Below are 21,193 nucleotides of genomic sequence, written 5' to 3'. Positions count from 1 at the left end.
CTCTTTTCCTAACAAAAATATTTACATCAATTTTTTTTTTTTTTGGATCATTTTACTGTTTGGTTTAAGCTCCAAAGTTTTGCATGCATGGTGCGGTCATATTATCCATGACCGTGACCATAATATCGTCTTCTAAATGGTCTGCAAATCGATCTCCGATCTATCATTAAGCTAATTCGTCGTGGTACAACCGTAAGTTTTCGTTGCCATTAAAAGTGATTAGATCAAAGGAAAGATTCATCCTCCTCATTGTTGTCGTCGTGCAAGATAATACGTCGTTGTTATGGAACAAGATTTATGGAAGCAAAATGCATCTGCTATGGTAGATTATCATGGTCAAGTTTTTGAAATAATTTGTCAAAGATCTCATGGAAGTCACGCATTTTCGATATTTCAAGGCGCAAATCCTCTTGAGTTATCCTTCACGGTTCTTCTCTTAGATATGTCTATAGTTCTTATATTAAGCAACATTATGCGCTTCCTCTTGAAGCCTCTCAAACAACCTAAAGTAATCTCTGATGTCCTGGTAAGTCACCATCATTTTAATTTATAATTACGATATATTAATAAAATGTATTTCTATAATTCCCTTTATTGTCAATATAAATTCTACGTACATACCTCCTTTTCTTATGCATTACTGTTAGAGATATGAGATCAAATTATATATATCGGAAATATATGTGTTATATCATTGACATAAATAAACCTAAATGTATTATTCTCGTGATAATATCAATATGGAAAATATATTTGTGTGTAGGCAGGCATAATCCTTGGACCATCAGTGCTAGGTCACAACAAGACCTTTGCGAAGAATGTGATTCCAGAGAACTCAAGATTTATTATTCGAAATATCGGGATCATAGGATTCATGTTTTTCTTGTTCTTAACAGGCGTGAAAATGGACGTAACTGTGATCACCAAGGTTAGAAAAAGGCTTTGGGTGAACGCAGCTGGAGGGATACTAATCCCCTATATCATCGTACCGTCCGTGGCATCAATTATTAAACGATGCACGGACCTAGGGTTTAATAAAGCATCTTCCACGGGAGCTATTGTTTCAGCTATAATCATCACAGCATTCCCAGTTATTTACTCCGTTCTTAAAGATATGCAACTTTTAAGCTCGGAAATAGGGCGTCTTGCCTTAACAATTTCGATCATTGGCGACGTGTTCGGGTTAAGTATGATTGTTACATTTGAAGCATTGAAGCAAGGTGAAAAAAAAATGATATATGTGTTGTATTACTTGTTAACACTAGTTGGGGTTTGGATTGTTAAGAGAACTCCCCAAGGCAAACTCGTGGACCAAAATTATGTTATTGCTACTTTATTAGGAGTTTTTTTTATGGGCTTCACTACGGACTTTATTGGGGCTGCAATTGGAAGTGGGCCTATTTGGCTTGGGCTTGCAATACCTGATGGGCCTCCAATGGGGGAAACAATTGTCCAAAAGACTGAGGTTATTTTGAATGACATTCTTATGCCCTTTGCATATGCTACTATTAGGCTTCAGACGGATGTATTTGAAATGTGGGCTTATTGGGCCTCTTTAATTCCCGTCTTCACTTTGGTTTTTTCGGCCATTGTTGTGAAACTTGTTGCGGTCGTTTTAGTAGCTCGATTTATGGAGATGACATATAGAGATTCGTTTACTTTGGGTTTCATGCTCAGCCTACGAGGTGAATCGGAGTTTTTTCTATGTCTTCATTGGATGGATTTAAAGGTACGATTCTATAATAAAATCTTATTATATGTATTTTAAGGTTGAAGTAGACTTAAAGTAATTAATTTTGATACTATATTAGAATGAATGAGTTATATTTTGAATGACTCAATATCATTAAGGATAATATATCAAACAAAGTTAGGACACTTTAATGAATACTCCCATAATGGATGGGAGACGACTCTATATGTTGGAATCAATAGTAATATGCAACTTACATTGAATGTTTTACTAGTGCTAGAAGAACTAATATTACAATTACTTATCTTAATCCTTTCACTTCAAAATAATGGTTGTATATGAGTTACAAAGGCAATAGCCACGTTAGCGATAAACTCATTTTATATTAAAAAAAATTATTTTCAGCATTATAAAATCTTGGTTGTTACTTATCAATCTCCCTTTTGTATTTTTTGAATCTTATATACAGATCATAAAAACGCCGTCTTTCTCATTGATAGTGACTTTGATAATCTTAATGACAAGCATAGCTTGCCCTATAATCAACTACCTTTATGATCCAACAAGACCATACTTAATCAACAAGAAAAGAACCATACAACACAGGGTGCAGGAGTCTGAACTTCGAATCCTAGCATGCATTTACGATCAAGAAAGTGTGGCTAACCTATTTAGCCTTGTGGACTTCATTAATCCAACAACAAATAATCCATTTACAATTTTTGCTCTCCACCTTATTGAACTCTTAGGGAGAGCCACCCCAGTGTTCATCGACCACACAAAATATAAAGATGTGTATAGAGACAACAACAATGAGGCCGTTCACAAAGCCATCAATCACTATGAAAAGGCTCATAGGGATTGCATTACGATGAACTTTTTTACAAGTGTTACACCTAATCGGACCATGTACCGAGATATTTGTGAGATTGCTTTGTCGAACAAGGTAGAACTTATTATTTTACCCTTCCATAAGAAATGTATTGAAAATAGGTATGATTTTTCAACTGCCGTACGTAGGGTAGGGGTACAATCTACTAATGCTAATACGTTGTCCCATGCACCATGCTCCGTGGGAATTTTAGCATGTAAGAATAATGCTGCTCCATGGGGGACACTCCCAACTCGAATAAGCTACCGCGTAAACTGCGTGTTTGCACTATTGTTCCTAGGAGGGCCTGATGCTCGTGAGGCGCTTTCGTTGGTGAGTCGCATGGTGGAACATCCTAACGTGTCGTTGATCGTGGTTCGATTCTTGGCAAATGAGTATGAAGGGTATGAGAAGTCGGAGAGAAAGATGGATGATGGGGTGATTACTTGGTTTTGGGTTAAAAATGAAAAGAATGACAAAGTAGTGTACAAGGAAGTTGTTGTGCGCAATGGTTTTGACACTGTTTTAGCCATCAAATTGTTAAATGACAGTGCTCCTATAGATCTTTGGATTACAGGGAGGAACAATGGGATTAATCCAATTTTAATAGAGGGTTTATTAGAATGGAGTGAAAATCCTGAATTAGGATTATTAGGTGATTTTTTGATGTCATTGGACTCGGGATCTGTATTGATAGTTCAACAACAAGTGTTAAGAAATCAACGTGTTAGTCCTTGAGCTTATTAGAAGGTTAGGATTTGTGATAGCTTTAAGATTCTGTACAAAAATATTAGAAATAATTATAAATTTTTTTTATATTCTCAAGATTCATTATCAATTGTTGATTGATCGTCAACATTCATCAACTACATGTTTTTATATATAGTTTCTATCATACATTTATTTAAACAAGCAAAAATTCAAATAATACAAAAGGCTAAGTAGCTAACATATCATAAGCTACTAAGGGACTATAAAATTCTTTCACAAATAACGAAGCTACAAAACAAGTTTCACAAGTTCTTGCAAACCAGCTTAAAAGTTAAAAACAAAATAACTTTGTCAAAAAAAAAAAGAAAAAAAAGAAAAAAAACCTTTATTCACATTGCCCTCTTGAAAATGTACTTAAGAGTCTCTTCTTTAAAAAGGGAAGACTTAAATTAAAACTCGTTAGCATGTTCTAAACCCCCAACTTTTTCATTTGGGATTATGCCTTCAGATATGGAATTTGGAAAAAAAATAAAAAAAAAAATAAAAAAAAAATAATAATTTATCAGTTAAAAAGAGTTGCAGGCAACTTAAAGTAGCATTGATAAACTTACACTATACGGAACATGATTTACCTATATATACCACCTCTATTACATATTAATTGCAATAAAGGAATATTTTTTATGTCTCACAAATAATATCTCTTTGTTGCAATTAATTTAATATGAAACAGAGATAGTATGCAATAATTATATTATAAAGGTATTGCCTCTTCATGTTGGTAAATAAAGAAAACATTATGCATCATGTATAATCACGTTAAATTCATTTCAAATTTTCATATATAACAACTTTTGTAGTTCATCATGTTCGCGATATCCTTGTTGATATTTGTTTTCGGTCTGAGATTTCTGCAAAAAAGAAGGTTAACATTGGGTTGACTGGAGGGAATGATGGGGCTCTTCGACCTGCAGATGCGTCACTTTATTCATAGGACAGAGACCTTGATGTGTGTGTTGACTTGTCGGGGTCTTTTCCTTTAGTACAATATGGGTTATCTAACTTCGTTCCTGGTCGTGTTGTGTCGGTTGCAACACAGCGGAAGTGGGACAAGTATGGGGCAAGTTGCAAGGCTATTGGGTATGGTTTTCTTCCTTTCTCCTTTTCTTCATTGGGGTAATTAGAGAAGAATGTTGTTGCGTAGCTGAAGCGGGTTCAGGCGTTCGCTAGGACTCAGGATATTGGTGTTCGTGCAGCTGCTCACATTTTCAGCAGGATTGGGTTCGTTATAGCTAGAGGGGTGGGGGCCTAGATTGTATCTCGGCTCTCCACTGTAATTTGTTTGACTTTATAGGTTTTTGAAATTTTTATAATAATAATAATAATAATAATAATGATATTGTCATATAAATCAACTTTTAGAATAATAATTATTTGATTGTAGATCTATTAATTTGAATCAATGATGCAAATATATACTTCATAATACTTTTAAAGGATTATATTTGTTAGATAATTGGTGTAGCCATTATTGTATGTTTTTACTTGTCCACATCACAATATATAACACAGATTCAAGAAACCCATTTTTTTATCTTTCCGAAAATAGTAGGAAATTAAAAAAATTACACGAGTACATGTAAAAACAAAAAGGAAGAAAAGGGGAAAAGTAAAGAACAGTAGGAAATTAAAAAAATTACACGAGACATGTAAAACCAAAAAGGAAGAAAAGGGGAAAAGTAAAGAACATAAAGTGAGGATGAATGAGAGGACTAGATTGTAGGAGTAACATAGCAACTAAAATGGAAACAAATTGCCACATTTAACGCCTAACCATCCTTCAAATTTCCTTTTCTTTTCACCTTCTCCGCTTTAGTTTCTCTTACTTTCTCTCCACCTCTATCACTCTCTTCCTAACCCAAAAAAATTAACTTACATTTTTTTTTGTTTGTCTTCTCTAATTTCCAAAGTTTTGCATGCATGATCATTTTATTATAGTCTGTGATCACATTATCGTCTTCTTAATGAATCTCTTATTCGTCGTAATCAAAATAAGTTATTCTTGTACACATGAGAACTGTTGCTATTGAAAGATTGTAACACAAAAAAAAGTTATTTCCTTCTTATTATTGTTTCAACAAATTAAACATCAATTTAAGTTGTGGTTATGGACCAAACTTTATCAGAGTTAAATGGATCCGCTGTCATAGATTATCATGGCCGAGTTGTGGAGATAATTTGTCGACGAAATCATGGTAATCATGCTTTCTCCATATTTCAAGGTGCTAACCCTCTTGATTTTTCCTTCACCACTCTCCTCTTAGAAATGTCTTTAGTTCTTATATTAAGCCAAACAATGCGCTTCCTCTTGAAGCCTCTCAAACAACCTAAAGTCATCTCCGATATCCTTGTAAGTCTCCCCCTCTCTCTAAATAATCATTTTACTTTATAAGATTATGATGAATAAAACATTTTAGAACTTCTTTAAAAGACTTGATTCTCATCACTTATATAAGTAAAAAGTTTAATTTTGTAACGTTATCTTGAATACTTAGCTATATATATTTTTAATGTACTTTGTAAGATGATGACAAGCAATTGTAAGGGAAAAAAAAAAGTGATATTATGTCCGGAATTTTATTTTTTTATACTACTCCCTCCATTTCTATTTATTGGTTACGTTTTGACTTTTGACTCTATTTATAAGATAAGAAAATCTTCTAATTTATTCCCAATATATAAGACATAATATAGTCATGTAGGTCTTATTTGATTCGTCTCAACGAGTATTTATTAATATTCAATTGTTAAATTTTTACAAATATGCAATGAAATATATTAATGGTCAAAAAGTACAGTGATAAACATGCAAAGTCAAAACGTAACTAATAAAAATGACTAATGGATTAATATAAAGTTTGTAGGGTGGAACATAAATCATAAGACTTGAGATCGAGTCGTGTCTCATTGATAACTACCATATTGATGAGAGATAAAATGATTTCAAGCAATCGTTTCAAAAAATTATTAAAATAAAGGTTGTAATGATTTAGGAGTATAACACTAGTTGCTTATTTTTTTGATATTGTAAATACGGGCTAGTGCTTTATCGTTGATTTCTACAAAGTGAGAGCGCAAAGCCTTCCCTTAGCCTATTTTACTTTGCATTAAAAAAACATGATATAAATCAATCCAAATTCTTAATGTACTTGTATTATGTAGTGAAAAAATTAAGTGATGAATCTTTTGTGTACATAGGCGGGCATAATCATTGGACCGTCGGTGCTAGGTCACAATGAGAACTTTGCAAAGAATGTAATTCCAGAGAACTCACGATATGTAATACAAAATATCGGGATCATAGGGTTCATGTTTTTCTTGTTTGTGACGGGGGTAAAAATGGACCTGGCTGTGATCTTTAAAGCAGGGAAGAAGCATTGGGTGATTGCATTATCCGGGTTGATAATCCCCCACATTATTGTATGGGTTGTAGCTATTTGCATCCGCGACTACATGGACCCTGAGCTTCGGAAATACTCTTCTATTGGAGGTATAGTTTCGGCTATAATCATCACAACATTCCCAGTTATATACTCAATTCTAAGGGATATGCAACTTTTAAGCTCGGAAATTGGACGTGTTGCCTTAACAACCGTGATCATAAGTGATGTCGTGGGAATTACTGTGATTATTGCGTTTGAAGCTGTTAAACAAGGAGAAGATAAAGGGATAAATGCGTTGTATTATATATGTACAGTAGTTGGTGTTAGTGGATTAGTAATTGGTGGAATTCCACAAGTAATGCAATGGATTAATAGGCAAACTCCTGAAGGTAAACCTGTGGATCAAAAATATATTACTGCTACTTTGCTAGGAGTTTTTGTGATTGCGTTTACCACTGATTTTATTGGTGCTGCAATTGGAAATGGACCTCTTTGGCTTGGACTAGCCATACCCGATGGACCGCCGATAGGGGCTACCATTGTGCATAAGAGTGAGGTTGTTATGAACGACATTCTTATGCCCTTTGCTTATGCAACTATTGGGCTTAAGACGGATATTTTTGCAATGAGTGAATGTTGGTCTTGCTTAACTCCTCTATTTGCTTTGGCTACTATGGCCATTGTATCAAAGCTTGTTTCGGTTGTTATGGCGGCCCAGTTTACTGACATGTCGTATAGAGATTCGCTTGCTATGAGCTTTATGCTTAGCCTCAGAGGTCAAACAGAATTTCTTCTTTACCTTCATTGGGCGGATTTAAAGGTACGATTCTATGACAAAATCTTGTATGATGCACAAATATGATAATCATGTCTAATGTTATAGAGATTAATCAGGGTTAGTTTACCTAACCTATAGTTCTATGGATAATGTTGGCGTACAAATTGTAGTTTACAAATCAACTTAGAAGACACTCAATTACTTTTTAAGAATCAATAATGATTTTGTTAGACATTATATTTTAAGTGAACTATATAAACAATATATCATGGCATTTTTGGTATTTTAAAAGTAAGAGTGCACAATCCCCCGCCCCCAACAATCTATGCTACTCTCAAATTTAAAGCCCATATACATACTACCACTAAAAAAAAAAAAAAAAACATCATTATAACCCATTCCCAATCACAATCAATATAATAATGGAAAATTTGTTAAGAATAAGCCAACCTTTACACGGTTAGCTCAAAATAAGGCAACTTTTAGATTAACTCAAAATAAGTCGACTTTTTAAGGGTATTATCTTTAAATAGGCTAAATGACCTACAACCTAAAAAACAAGTCACTTTATTCATTTATTTTATTTTTATTTTGGAATATTCTTCCAACCCACTTCCAACCCCCATGAACCCCAACCAGGCAACATTTTCACTCTTCAGCCACTCAACCAACACATCCCAGAAATAACCTTCACCACCTGTGCCCAGCCAGTCAATCACCACCAAGAAGTCGCCACCCACCATGCATCCCTCAAAAAACCCGGCCCCACCATCGATCCCACCCTTCCTTGTAAAAACCACCAACCACCTCTTCGAAGAGAGAGAAAGAGCGAACGGAAGGAAGCAAGGGTTTGGCTGACGGTTAGGCGAGGGAAAGAGAAAAGGGCCAACATTGAGGAGGATAGGGGGATAAAAGGCCAGTCAGGGAGGGGAGAGAATGGGTCGAGGCGGGTAGGGAGAGCGAGAAAATGGGTCGTGTATGGGGGAAGTGTGGTCGTCGGTGGGGGAAAAGGCCGACAGGGGGGTTGGTGGTGGTGGCCTGGTAAGAGCGACTGCGGTGCAAGGGTAGAGAAGAAAGTGGTCTGGGGTGGGGGAATAGCCAGCGGTGGCTTCTTTGCGGTGCCCGGTGGGAGTCGGGTTAATAATTCTTTTATTAAATAATATACTCTTTTTTTAATAAAAATAATAATATACTTAATTATAATTAAATTTTTAAAAAAGAACCAATTATATTTTGACACTTTCCATAATTAATTCAAACAACCGGTTACCTATAAAACCAACAGGTCACGACTCATTTTGGGATAATATCATATAAAGGTCGACTTATTTTGAATTAATCTAAAGGTTGACTTATTTTGAGCTAACTGCATAAAGATTGTCTTATTCGTGACAAATTTTCCTATAATAATACTAATGTTTGATCTATATACTTAAATTTGGTCAATTTTGACTATTATGTTAGTTCTCATCAATTTATTTTACATTAAAATCTGAAATTTTTATATGCAGATCATAAAAACGCCATCTTTCTCATTAATGGTGACCTTAACAATCATAGTAACAGGCATAACTAGTCCTATAATTGACTTCCTTTATGATCCAACACGGCCATACATGATCAACAAGAAAAGAACAATACAACATACAGTGCAAGAGTCTGAACTTCGAATCCTAGCATGTATTTATGACCAAGAAAGTGTGGCTAGCCTATTTAGTCTCTTGGACTTTGCTAATCCAACTTCGAGCAACCCATTTACAGTTTTTGCTCTCTACCTTGTTGAACTATTGGGGCGAGCAGCCCCAGTGTTTATTGACCATGCAAAGCAAAACGAAGATTATTGGGACACCAACAACGAGGCTATCCACAATGCCATCAAGCTCTACGAAGAGGCTCGGACGGATTGCATTTTTATGAATTTCTTTACAAGTATTACCCCTCAACGAACTATGTATCAAGATATATGTGAGATTGCCTTGTTGAACAAGGTAGGGTTTATTATTTTACCTTTTCACAAAAAATGTATTGAAGATGGGAATGATTTTTCAACTGCCATACTTAGGCCGGGTGTACAATCTGCTAATGCTAACACATTATCACATGCACCATGCTCCGTTGGAATCTTAGCGTGCAAGAATGCCGCTGCATGGGGGTCACTCCCAACTCGATCAAGCAACTGCATACGTCGTCAATTTGCCATGTTATTCTTTGGTGGACCTGATGCCCGTGAGGCCCTCTCGTTGGCGGATCACATGGTGGAACATCCCGACGTATCGTTAGTTGTGGTTCGATTCTTGGCAAGTGAGTATAAAGGGGATGATGAGTCCGAGAGGAAGTTGGATGATGGGGTGGTAACTTGGTTTTGGGTTAAAAATGAGAGGAATGACAAAGTAGTATACAAGGAAGTTGTTGTGCACAATGGTTTCGAAACTGTTTCAGCTGTACAATCGTTGAATGATAGCGTTCCAATAGATCTTTGGATTACAGGGAGGAAAAATGGAATTAATCCAACTTTGTTGGAGGGATTATCCGAATGGACTGATAATCCTGAATTAGGATTAGTAGGTGATTTTTTGGTATCAATCGATTTTAATACATCCGGATCCGTATTGGTAGTACAACAACAAGTGTTAAGAGATCAACGAGCTAGCCCTTGGGCTTGTTATTAGATTAGAGTTTATGTTAGCTTAATTTTGATGGTTTTCTTTATACATAAACATGTTAGGCTCTATTTTTATTCATTATTTTGTATTTTTATTTATTTTTAGAGTTGATTACCCCTCAAATGCATTATCAATGATCATGTGTACCTAATGTTTGATTTAGTTTTAATGATTTTAAATCAATTTAATTAGCAATTAAATATATATTCTTTTGACTATTTAATTTAATTGACTCAAGTACCTAAATTGATCCAACAAATTTTTTTAAAAAAATAGTTCAATTAATATTTCAATTCTGAGTAAACACAATAAACATGCCTTCATTTTAATAGTGATCCGATTTGACCTAATTTCACCGAACCCAATTCCTGAACTAACCCTTCGAAAACCCAATAACATAACCTCATAGAGCCACAGTTTCGAATTGGAGCCTTAGTTCACCAGACGAGAACGAAGTTTCTGAAATCAAATCCAAAAAAAATTCCGGCGATGGACGATGAAATCTCCGGCGCAGTCCGACGAACGTCGACAAGGTCTCGAAAAGTCGCCACAAAAATGGCGGCTGCTCTTGCTAGCTCCGATAATCGAACTCAGGTCTTGCTTTTCTCTCTTTCTCTCTCTTTTTTTCCGGTGAAAAAGAGGAGGAAATGACTTCTGAAACGATGAATTTTGTTGATTTGTAGGCGGAAATAGCTAGGCTTGAAGCTCTGGAAAACGATAATGGCGGAGTTGAAACAGTCGAAATCAACGACGACGATGATGCTTCTCTTGATGATGACGAAGAAGGTAGGTTTTATCTATATGTTTATTAAATTATTTCAATAATTCTCTTGTTGCTTGAATTTTCAGTGCTATTGCTAGTGATTTCATCATTTTAGTGCGATATTAGGTTTATTTCAGTAGAGTTGAGCATGAATTTGTGAAATTTTAGGTTGAATTGGAGTTGCATTACTGAGAAATTGAATTTTTCTGTTCTTAATTTTTGTTAAAATCAGATTAGATGATGATATTACGGAGTTTTTGGTTTGGTTTGGTTAATAATGTAATAAAAATTGAAGCATTATTGATTTATTTATCTGAAATAATTTGGAAATTGAATTTTGTTGTTCTTAATATTTGTTAAAATCAGATTAGATGATTATATTACGGATTTTTTGCTTCGGTTGATAATGTAAATAAAAGATGAAGCATTATTGATTTGTCTATCTAAAATAATGTGGAAATTGAGATAATGTATGTATTGGCAGCATATATACAGAAGAAGCAATCTATGAGTATGAAGCGGAAAACTCGTCAAGGAAAAGCGAGAGAAATTGCAAGGAAAAATCCTAGAACGTTTTTGGAGCTAGTTAATGAGGTGAGAAAATGGAAAAATTGTTAATCTTTGGGTATGATTAAGTATCTTGAACTTGATTTAGTTGCTACTTTCCGCAATTGTTCTTAGCAAAATCCTTTGTCTTGGATTGTGGTAACAGGCAAACTTGGATGCCTTGCCCCCTCATGTACCAAATTATTTGAGGGCAGCTGTTGGACCTCCAAGCATAACCTCTCGTCGTAATTTCTGCACGGTTTGTGGGTTTAATGCCAATTATACTTGTGTTAGGTGTGGTGTGCGTTTTTGCTGTATCCGGTGCCAGAAAATACATAATGATACTCGTTGTTTGAAGTTTGTTGCTTGATTAACTAAGAAGCTTTGCTGTGCATAATTTTGTAAGTCTTTAGGTTAAGTGCTGCAATGTATTATTGTTTGAAGCTTACTGGTATGGTTTGAATGAAGTATCTTCAGTTATTTGATTTATTAAGAATTTTGAGTTTGCTTATTGACTTCAACATGATTCATTGTTTTTTGGGGGGAGAGAGAGAGAGTGAGAGTAACAAGAATATTTATTGGCAAAACTTGTTGCCACTGCAATACTTTAATATGAACAGCTTGTTTACATTACAATATAAACCTCACAAATAAGATCATCTGGCGACTGGGCTTGCTCTGTACCTTGTTCCATAGCCTTGAATTAAAAAAAAAAAGTGACGATACTGAAAATGAGTGCTTAAAATTTGGATGAAAAATGTCTCATAGGCTTGTGACTTGGGATACCCTATCCCTTCCTGAAAAGTTGACTCCTGTAAATTAACATTGGGGAAGTTGTGGTGGAGGAGGCTCTACGGAATTTAGTTTACCAACACCATTCTCAACCAAGAAGGCCATAGCCAAGCCCCAACCAATATGAACATCAAGGTGACAATGCATCAGCCAAACCCCTGTTTGAACAGTAGAAAAGGAAGAAAAATATTAGCACCACTGACTGGTAAGGGTATTATGCAAATTAATGATGAAATGATAAGAGAATGTACAAAAATTTATTAAGTTGCTTCTTTGTTACCTGGGTTATCAGCCACAAATCGGATGGCAACCCATCCACCAGGTGTGGTTCCAATTGTGTTCCTTTCTGGTGGGTCAACCAGATTGAATCTGGCAGGATCTGTTCTTGGATTGAAGTTACCTTTGCCACTGCCAACGACGAAGAAATGGTATCCGTGGAGATGCATTGGATGGTCCTCAATTGTGACAATATTCGTACTTTGTAAAATGATTTGTACATGAGAACCATACTTCAACTTGTATAGTTTAGTCCCTCGTGCAGGTGTCCACAGCCCTCGGCTTACGTTGCCTGTGTAATCAAATTGCAATGGAGGCACTGGAGGAAAGTCTGTTGTGAAGACACCTGGAGTATTTTGGTACAAAGCCTGCATTATGGAATTCCTTTTCGGGAAAACAAAGGATACGTTATTCATGCTAGCAGTAAACCTGGTGTTGTTGGGGCCTTGACAACGGAAACTTGGACCTGAACAGTTTATCAGCCCGAGGTTGATTGTGAAAAATAGGTTCTCATGAATCTCAAGCGGGACCCTCCCCTTGGAAAGACTCCTAAATTGAGCTTTAAATGCATTTGCGGTGTTAGTATCGTTCCAGGCTGGTAGTTGTGGAAGAATTGGTCTCATAGGACTTCCTGTTTTGGATTTGCAAGCAGCAGACTTGTATTCAAGAATTGCAGTTGTGGTGGTGTTGTCATAGGCTACATTAGGAGCACTGGAGTAGGCCGTAGCTGCCATGTAGTAGTGGCCTGGTGGTTGGTTAGCAGTGACTAGGACATTGGTTGTTTGTCCTGGCCCTATCATCACAACATTGGTGATGAAGGGCTTGGTGTAAATTGCATCCGCTTCAACAACTGTCATTTGGTGGTTGGCAATTGAAAAAAAGAGTTGTTGATTGAGTGCAGCATTGATGATTCGGAGAAGAATTGTCTCACCAGCTTCGACAGGAAATATGGTTGTATCTGCACAAAGTTGAAGCAGAGATTATACTATTCTCTATTGGAGGTAAAATTTGTTTAATCAGTTGCACATCGCCTATTCTGATAATCTGTTATAGTTCACGTATCATATCTGGTGATTATTTCTGATAATGCTTAGTTTGATGCCAAGTAGGACCCTTTATGCAGACTTTTTTCAGGGCTTAAATGCTCTGTTTCATTATAATTTTCTGCTGAGTTAAGCCATTTAGTCAGATAGCCTGAATCTTTTTGCGTTATTATGTATTTTTATTTGTTTCCACACTCCTTAATATTGCACATAATAATATAATTTTAGCCATGTTTTCCATCTAAATGGAGCATAACAGATATGAGGATTAATGCTTAAATCAAAACCTTTGTTGGAACATGGATATAGATCACCAGGTTGACCGTTGATAGTATATGCATCTGACACATTTGCAGCTGCTCCTGTTATTTTTGCTTGTCGAAGAACATGCATTGGATCTCTGTTCCACCATTCCCCTGTAAATTACCAATTTTAGTCGTCTTCATCATGGCTATATTATTTAAAGTGGTTGCTCACTTTGCTTTACCTAGAATAAGAGGAAATTCTCTTTTGGGTTTTGGGTAGGGATATGAAGATCCCTGTTTGGGGTATATGATTAGAGCTCCATATATAGTAGCTCTTAGCCATTTGCTGTGAGCATGCCACCATAGTGTTCCCTCTTGGTTCTCAATGGTGAACCGGTACGTGTAGCTTACTCCAGGTTTCATTGGGCATTGTGTTACATACTCGGGTCCATCTGCCCATGGGTTTCTCATTTGGCGGATTCCATGCCTGTGTAAAATTTTGAGAACATGTTAAGTAACTTAGAGTTATGGCTGAGTGGCCTTTCTCTAGAAGTATTTTGGGAATAGCGCGTGTGTACTTGATTACTTACCAGTGGAGACTGATATCATATTTGCCAGCATTTGTTACTTTGATGATTAGGGTGTCTCCATTGTGTACCTCCAGGGTTGGCCCTGGAAACTGACCATTCACAGTCATAACGTGCTGGGTTTGACAAAGCCTGTTCACTGGCGTTGGTTGAATCTGTGATATTTATTGTTAAAGAAGGCATAGGAAAGAAAAGTTGATGGAATGCATTTTCATGCATGAAAATTATACTGCTTGCAAGACTAGAGGAAAGGAACTTACAACAAACTCATGATGGTGGACCGCTGCATTTGCTAAACAAGCTGTAAACGCTAAAATGAAGGTTAGTTTGAGGAAAAGGCTACAATATGTGCTGTGCAACTTCATCTTACTGCACTTCTCTTGTTCGTTCTTCCCTAGAGTGAAGCTTTTGATGGTTGTGTTGTGACTATAGGGTGGTGAGGTCTCTTGCTCGTTTATACTAAGTTGTATTTTTGGATTAGGTGTCTAATCAAGTACTGTGTCTAACAATAGAGAGAATTTGGTGCACCCACTTACCTTGTCAAATTATTCTATAATTGATAATTATGTGCTTAAACCCTCTAGTCTCAAGTGTAAAGAAATACAGTAGTTTTGTCTTATACACTTTAATTGGCCTATGTCCAAAAAATTGGAAAAAAAGAGGGGCAAAATAGTTTCTCTTTTTGATTATTAGTTGTTCTGAATTTGGTAATTTTGTAGTAAAAACTTCCTAATCTTCCTATCTATTATTGATCTTAAATGATTACAGTCGAGTTATAATTTATGTAAATCTGAATTGCAAATATATGATCTCATTATCATTCAACTCGTAGGACAGGTACGAAGTACTTTACATTATCGTATGTTTGGAAAAAAAAATGCCCCCCCAAAAACTACTTTTGGGGGGTGGTGATAATTTTCTTCGACTCAATCCCACTCTCCTTCTCTATTTACTGTTCCGGCGAGGAATGAAATAAATGGAGATGGATTTGAAACCCAACTTCGATTGAATTTTAGCTTTTCATAGGAAAAAAAATAATAATAAAACTACTTAGTAAGTAATATAAGAAGAATTCCTTTTCAAATTAAACAGTCTTAGAACCACAACTTTGTTTGACTTTCTTCCTCTTGTCCAGGGTAAATTTGTTTTTCATGAATGACAGAAATGAGTATTACTTTATCATAAGGTCGTAGAGATTAGGGAAGCAAAATTGGCCTTCTTCACATAATGTCAAATATCTCTTGTCTGTTTGTTTTGTTATTTATAAATTTATTATTTTGATGAAGAAAGTCTGCAATAGCTTTGTACTCAATATGATTGAATCAAAATTATTGCATGTGTATTGTTAATGTTTTTAGTTAATCTGTATTGTTTATGTTAACATCGTACAACTGCTGAAGACATTGATATGACCAATGCCAATCATGGTACGTATATTTGAAACCATGAGTTGTGTAGAGTTATGTTGGTAGAAGGTTCAACGGTTCAACCCAACCCACTAAATGTTGCCAAAAAAATCCAACCTAAGCAAATTGTGCCTATTGGTCTAGCCAAATAAACAAATGAGCTCTCTTGGTAGAAACTTGTCATTGTTGTTACTTCTTAACCCGTGAAATTAAACGGAATTATGTATATTCGTTTGGTAGGCGGTAATAAGTGATGGTAATTATATGAGTTTATATTTATTTTGCCAGAGAAAGTTTTATGATAATTTTTTTTTTTTGACCGGTAGTTCTATGATAATATTAGTACATCATAGTATTGCCAATCCATCTTTGAGTCTGTGTACATGTTCTTTCATAAATTTTCATAACCACTCAATCCTGCTTTCAATTGCAAAATGCATATATGCTTATTATTATTATTATTATTATTATTATTATTATTTTTTTTTTTTCATGAGAATCTCAATAATTAGTGTATGTAGAAATATATCCTTTCTTTCATAAATACGCCATCCGTTTCATATTAATCGCAACATTAGGGTGTTAACAAACTTTAAGAAAATTTATAGGGTGGGGCTCAAAAGAGGATATTTTATAATATAAAGTATTATTAATAAAAGAGAGAAATTAAAAATAAATAAATAAATAAAAAGTAGTGTAAGTGGGGTTGGTAGGAAAGAGAAATAATAAAATATTTGTGAATAAGAGGACAGTGGGAGAGAGAAATTATAAAATAATGGTGGGTCCTTTCCAAATATTGAAGTGTTGCAATTAATATGAAACGGATGTAAAAAGAAAGTGTTACGATTAATACGAAACGAAGGGAGTATATAAAATGGGAATCGATTATAGTCTCTCTGTTTGGATTAAATCACGGGGATGCATATGGATTATTTTGGTACAACCATGTTACTCATACATCCTTAACTAGAGGGAATTTAGACAATGTGACAACAAATTCTAGTTTAAGTTATTATAGTGACTTCATATTTTGTATGTAATATCAATCCGTTAGCCTTTGTTACTCCCTTCGTCCTATAATGTAGTTCTTATTTGTGTTTTTTCACGATATTTAAGAAATAGGAGAAAAAAGAGGATGAAGTATATTAATAAAAGTGAAAAGTACAATTGTAGACAAAAGCTAGAGAGAGAAAGTGGAAAAAAGTACAAGGCATGTGCAAAATTCAAGGGTAATTTAGGAAATACAATAAATAAAGTTAAAAAAATGAGGGTATAATAATCTTTACATACTATCCAAAAATAGAATTAAGAACAACATTTTAGATCTCCAAATTAAGAAAACAGGAATTATATTATGGGACAGAGGTAGTATAACTTTTTACCAAGTTAACTAAAAATAACAATTCTTTTTGTCTCAGAGTAATGATTGCTGTTAAATTTACGTGTTTGTTTTGTTATGCTTTAGAAGTTGACCTCACTTTCTGTTAGCAGGTTTAGATTTGCCTGCTGCTCTAAGCTAAGAAGTCCAACATACAAGTATGAAGTGGGATTAGTTTGTTGAACAACGTAAACTTGTACTGGCCAGATTCCCGAACAACTCCAACACCAACTATGCTAGTTTAAGTATACTTTTATCTACTCTCCTAGTGAGGAAGAGGGATGTTCATTGCTTCGCTTACGTCCGAAATTACCTAATTAGCCCAGTACAACTCGTTTTGAAAGCTAAACTCGTTTCGTACGTATATGCTTAAAAAACTGATAAAAATGTTTATAAGGATGGAAATAAAGATTATTGATATAAGATGGGCGGTAGTATTTCTATAGTCCTACTAGCTTCCCAGGCCGGGTTACTTTCGTTACCCAACCATAGATGACTCTTGTGAGGTTAAACCTTGAATCATGTTTGTGATGTCGTCTCTGAGAATTCAAGGAAGTTTCATACATAGTATCTTGTTATCTTATACTAAGAGCATCATTGACATTAGACCTTAAATCACTATGCTCAAGACTATTTTTACACGGTCTTCTAGACTTATACTTTTATATATACTCACGCTTTTGGACTTTTTTGTTCATAAGTGATTGAAATAAACTGGATGAGAATTGGAAAAAAAGTCTAACCATAGACATTCTCGGAAAGTTCTCAGCATTATGGTATACATTATGAGTTTATGATATATTATTTACTACTCATTTAGCCAATGGGTTTCAATTTTCATAAAATTAACATGGTGACTGTGTACTTGGCTGTATAATTGTATTTAGATATTTATCATCTATGTTATAAGGTTTTGAACTTTTATTCACTCAAAAAAGGGATTTTGCAGTGTTCTTTATGAGTTTTTTTTTTTTTTTTGGGTGATGTGAAGTGTTGGTTTAGGGTTTAAGCCCTTATTTCAATACTCAAGTTTTACATTTGGTAAAAAAATTTCTCTAAAAAATATTTTGCCAAATTTTGATATGATATGGTGATTGTAATAGTTCATTTCTATATGTGACATTGATGCTCATGTCATTTAAAAGTTACTCGGTATGAACTTGTTCTGTGTTTGAAAATATGGAATAAAATCTGAACTGTAGAAGATATATCAGAATAAGATATCTCTTCTGAAGTAGCCAAGTAGGCTGTGTAACAAATAGGCAAGATATGAACAGGTTGGAGAAAGACACATGTTTTACGATTTCAAAAATTGAAACTAAATTGTATTGATTCATAGACAAAGACAATATAGCTTGATTCTGTACCACAGCCAGGTACATGGAAATGAAAAACTATGCAATATGGTATACATTATTTTGTGACAAAAAATAATAATAAAGACTGTCCCTTGAATTTGTGACTAGACATCATTAACCTAGACATTAAGCTGTATTAAATGCAAATCCAATGCTTTTCTTTTACTCAACACTGAGGAAGATCTAATGGAGGGGGTTCCAAGGTTTGCAGTTCACCAACACCGTTCTCGACCAAGAAGGCCATAGCCAAACCCCACCCAATATGAACATCAAGGTGACAGTGCATTAGCCAAACCCCTGCATGAACAATATAGAATAAAAACAAAGACATCATAACAAGAAAAAAGAAGTGTAATGATGAGATGATGAAGTGAGTGTAAGAGATTTGAGAAATTACCTGGATTATCAGCTACAAATCGAATAGCAACCCATCCACCAGGTGTAGTTCCAACTGTATTCCTAAATGGTGGATCAACCAGATTGAATCTGGCAGGATCTGTTTTTGGATTGAAGTTACCCTGACCCGAACCAACAACATAGAAATGGTAACCATGAAGATGCATGGGATGATCTTCAACTGTGACAATATTAGTGTTCTGTAAGATAATTTGTACATGAGATCCAAATTTGAGCCTGTATAGTTTTGTCCCTGAAACAGGTGTCCACAACCCGCGGCTTACATTTCCAGTGTAATCGAATTGCACTGGAGGCACCGGAGGAAAGTCTGTTGTGAAGACACCAGGGGTGTTTTGATACATGGCTTGCAGAATTGAATTTCTCGTTGGCAGCAAGAATGATACGTTGTTCATACTGGCAGTGAACCTAGTGTTGTTAGGCGCTTGGCAACGGAAACTTGGGCGTGAGCAGTTGATTTGCCCAAGGTTGATTGTAAAAAATAGGTTCTCATCAATCCTAGTTGGGACTTCCCCTCTGGAGAGGCTCCTAAATCGCGATGTGAATGCTTTGGCAGTGTTTGTGTCATTCCATACTGGTAGTTGTGGGAGGACTGGCCTCGAAGAACCTCCTCTTTGGTATTCGAGGATTGCAGTTGTGGTGGTGTTGTCATAAGCTACATTAGGAGCACTGGCATAGGCTGTTGCTGCCATGTAGTAGCGGCCTGGTGGTTGGTTAGCAGTGACTAGGACATTGGTTGTCTGTCCTGGCCCTATCATCACAACATTGGTGGTGAAGGGCTTGGTGTAAACTGCATCCGCCTCAACAACTGTCATTTGGTGGTTGGCAATTGAAAAAAAGAGTTGTTGATTGAGTGCAGCGTTGATGATCCGGAGAAGAAATGTTTCACCAGCTCTAACCGGGAATATTGTTGTATCTGCATCATAATCGAGGCTGTCATCAGTAAAAAAATATGCTCCTATCCAGCACCAGATCACTTAAACTGTATGACTGTAAGTATTCATGCCTTTTCTGACAAGGGAATATCGTCGTACCTTGACTAGAGCAGCGGTAGAGATCACCAGGTTGACCATTAATAGTGTATGCATCAGACACATTTGGAGCAGCTCCTGTAAGCATAGACTGTTGAAGGACTTGCATTGGATCTCTGTTCCACCATTCCCCTGTCAAACTCGAAATATTTAGTCCCTTGTAACTCTACATTTTTATGTTATGAGCTAAATGTGCATATTAGTTTAGGGGATCTGTTGTACCTAGAAGTACAGGAAATTCTTTCGCTGGCTTTCGGAAGGGATAAGAAGATCCTAGCTTCGGGTATATCACTAGAGCTCCATACACAGTGGCTCGCAGCCATTTGCTATGAGCGTGCCACCATAATGTTCCCTCTTGGTTTTCGATGGTGAATCTGTATGTGTAGGTTTCTCCTGGCCTAATAGGACATTGTGTTACAAACTCTGGCCCGTCTGCCCATGGTGATCTCATTTGACGCACTCCATGCCTAAATGAAACATTTATAACAGGTTAGATTATCGATATCAACAAGCTTAACAAATCCTACACGAATTGGTCCTTAGAAAGAGAGTTTACCAGTGGAGGGTGATGTTGTATCTGCCTCTATTAGTGGCTTTGATGATTAGGGTGTCTCCGTTACGTACCTCCAGGGTTGGCCCCGGAAACTGACCATTTACGGTCATAATGACTTGGTTGTTGCACAGCCTCTTCTCTGGCTTCGGTTGGATCTGTTTTTATCATACAAAAATATTTAGTAAATGAACATCAATTCATGCATGAAAATAAATCATACAACATAGTTACTTGGGAGACTTATAGAGTCTCGAAAAACATACAACAAAGTTGTGATAATGTATCTTCGCGTTAGCTAAGTCAGCCGCGAATGCCAAAAATACGAACAATCCCATGAAGAGGCCACATTTTGTGCTGCTCAACTTCATCTTGCTTCTTTCAATCTATCCTTTGCAAGAGTGAAGTTGTTGTAATAAGGTTGTGTGTGAGTAGTATGAAGAAGTGCTGGATATATATACAGACGTACATAACATACGATAATACGAAGTCATAACCTAATACGATACTTTAAATTTAAACATGAAAAATGAGATGGAATATAATGTAAGAGTTTAATTAATTAATATGTATATTAGGTCCAAATCAAGTACTTAGTCCAACCATAACGAAGATTTGGTGCACCAATTATCTCTGACTATATTA

The 21,193-nt window shown here is 35.8% G+C and overlaps 5 protein-coding genes across 5 annotated transcripts; 3 read left to right on the top strand and 2 right to left on the bottom strand.

Annotated features, from left to right (window-relative positions):
* Nucleotides 1-283: 283 nt before the first annotated feature.
* On the top strand, nucleotides 284-3,302 carry LOC110688619 (cation/H(+) antiporter 24-like). Its single transcript, XM_021865383.1, has 3 exons — nucleotides 284-526; nucleotides 764-1,729; nucleotides 2,163-3,302. Exons 1-3 carry the CDS (start codon nucleotides 284-286, stop codon nucleotides 3,300-3,302), a joined length of 2,349 nt encoding a protein of 782 aa, XP_021721075.1.
* A 3,372-nt stretch (nucleotides 3,303-6,674) lies between these two features.
* On the top strand, nucleotides 6,675-10,338 carry LOC110688618 (cation/H(+) antiporter 24-like). The gene is made up of 2 exons (XM_021865382.1): nucleotides 6,675-7,538; nucleotides 9,008-10,338. Exons 1-2 carry the CDS (start codon nucleotides 6,675-6,677, stop codon nucleotides 10,163-10,165), a joined length of 2,022 nt encoding a protein of 673 aa, XP_021721074.1. The 3' UTR covers nucleotides 10,166-10,338.
* A 189-nt stretch (nucleotides 10,339-10,527) lies between these two features.
* On the top strand, nucleotides 10,528-11,955 carry LOC110688514 (SWR1 complex subunit 6-like). The gene is made up of 4 exons (XM_021865277.1): nucleotides 10,528-10,753; nucleotides 10,843-10,945; nucleotides 11,407-11,516; nucleotides 11,635-11,955. The coding sequence occupies exons 1-4, from the start codon at nucleotides 10,649-10,651 to the stop codon at nucleotides 11,836-11,838; spliced, it is 522 nt and encodes a 173-aa protein (XP_021720969.1). The 5' UTR covers nucleotides 10,528-10,648; the 3' UTR covers nucleotides 11,839-11,955.
* A 41-nt stretch (nucleotides 11,956-11,996) lies between these two features.
* On the bottom strand, nucleotides 11,997-15,125 carry LOC110688513 (laccase-3-like). Its single transcript, XM_021865276.1, has 6 exons — nucleotides 14,672-15,125; nucleotides 14,415-14,566; nucleotides 14,067-14,311; nucleotides 13,867-13,995; nucleotides 12,541-13,494; nucleotides 11,997-12,418 (listed from the first exon to the last, which is right to left on the bottom strand). Exons 1-6 carry the CDS (start codon nucleotides 14,774-14,776, stop codon nucleotides 12,288-12,290), a joined length of 1,716 nt encoding a protein of 571 aa, XP_021720968.1. The 5' UTR covers nucleotides 14,777-15,125; the 3' UTR covers nucleotides 11,997-12,287.
* Nucleotides 15,126-18,157: 3,032 nt separating this feature from the next.
* Nucleotides 18,158-21,041, bottom strand: LOC110688512 (laccase-3-like). The gene is made up of 6 exons (XM_021865275.1): nucleotides 20,815-21,041; nucleotides 20,555-20,706; nucleotides 20,221-20,465; nucleotides 20,002-20,130; nucleotides 18,951-19,883; nucleotides 18,158-18,850 (listed from the first exon to the last, which is right to left on the bottom strand). The coding sequence occupies exons 1-6, from the start codon at nucleotides 20,917-20,919 to the stop codon at nucleotides 18,720-18,722; spliced, it is 1,695 nt and encodes a 564-aa protein (XP_021720967.1). The 5' UTR covers nucleotides 20,920-21,041; the 3' UTR covers nucleotides 18,158-18,719.
* Nucleotides 21,042-21,193: the final 152 nt, after the last annotated feature.

Source organism: Chenopodium quinoa, unplaced genomic scaffold (genome assembly GCF_001683475.1).
Source record: "Chenopodium quinoa cultivar QQ74 unplaced genomic scaffold, ASM168347v1, whole genome shotgun sequence".
Classification (NCBI taxonomy): domain Eukaryota; kingdom Viridiplantae; phylum Streptophyta; class Magnoliopsida; order Caryophyllales; family Amaranthaceae; genus Chenopodium; species Chenopodium quinoa.
The sequence above is the reverse complement of the archived record's forward strand: the minus strand, read 5'-3'. Positions and strand labels throughout refer to the sequence as shown.

Bases quoted from the DNA above. Each gene is read 5' to 3' on its own strand.
- LOC110688619 (XM_021865383.1), top strand. From the start codon at position 284: ATGGAACAAGATTTATGGAAGCAAAATGCATCTGCTATGGTAGATTAT. The intron at 527-763 runs GTAAGTCACCAT...ATTTGTGTGTAG, and splicing joins AAGTAATCTCTGATGTCCTG to GCAGGCATAATCCTTGGACC. The intron at 1,730-2,162 runs GTACGATTCTAT...TCTTATATACAG, and splicing joins TTCATTGGATGGATTTAAAG to ATCATAAAAACGCCGTCTTT.
- LOC110688618 (XM_021865382.1), top strand. From the start codon at position 6,675: ATGGACCTGGCTGTGATCTTTAAAGCAGGGAAGAAGCATTGGGTGATT. The intron at 7,539-9,007 runs GTACGATTCTAT...TTTTATATGCAG, and splicing joins TTCATTGGGCGGATTTAAAG to ATCATAAAAACGCCATCTTT.
- LOC110688514 (XM_021865277.1), top strand. From the start codon at position 10,649: ATGGACGATGAAATCTCCGGCGCAGTCCGACGAACGTCGACAAGGTCT. The intron at 10,946-11,406 runs GTAGGTTTTATC...ATGTATTGGCAG, and splicing joins TCTTGATGATGACGAAGAAG to CATATATACAGAAGAAGCAA. The intron at 11,517-11,634 runs GTGAGAAAATGG...TTGTGGTAACAG, and splicing joins TTTTGGAGCTAGTTAATGAG to GCAAACTTGGATGCCTTGCC.
- LOC110688513 (XM_021865276.1), bottom strand. From the start codon at position 14,776: ATGAAGTTGCACAGCACATATTGTAGCCTTTTCCTCAAACTAACCTTC. The intron at 13,996-14,066 runs GTAAAGCAAAGT...GGTAATTTACAG, and splicing joins AGAATTTCCTCTTATTCTAG to GGGAATGGTGGAACAGAGAT. The intron at 13,495-13,866 runs GTTTTGATTTAA...AACTTTGTGCAG, and splicing joins ATATCCATGTTCCAACAAAG to ATACAACCATATTTCCTGTC.
- LOC110688512 (XM_021865275.1), bottom strand. From the start codon at position 20,919: ATGAAGTTGAGCAGCACAAAATGTGGCCTCTTCATGGGATTGTTCGTA. The intron at 20,707-20,814 runs GTATGTTTTTCG...TGATAAAAACAG, and splicing joins TACATTATCACAACTTTGTT to ATCCAACCGAAGCCAGAGAA. The intron at 19,884-20,001 runs GTACGACGATAT...ATTATGATGCAG, and splicing joins CTACCGCTGCTCTAGTCAAG to ATACAACAATATTCCCGGTT.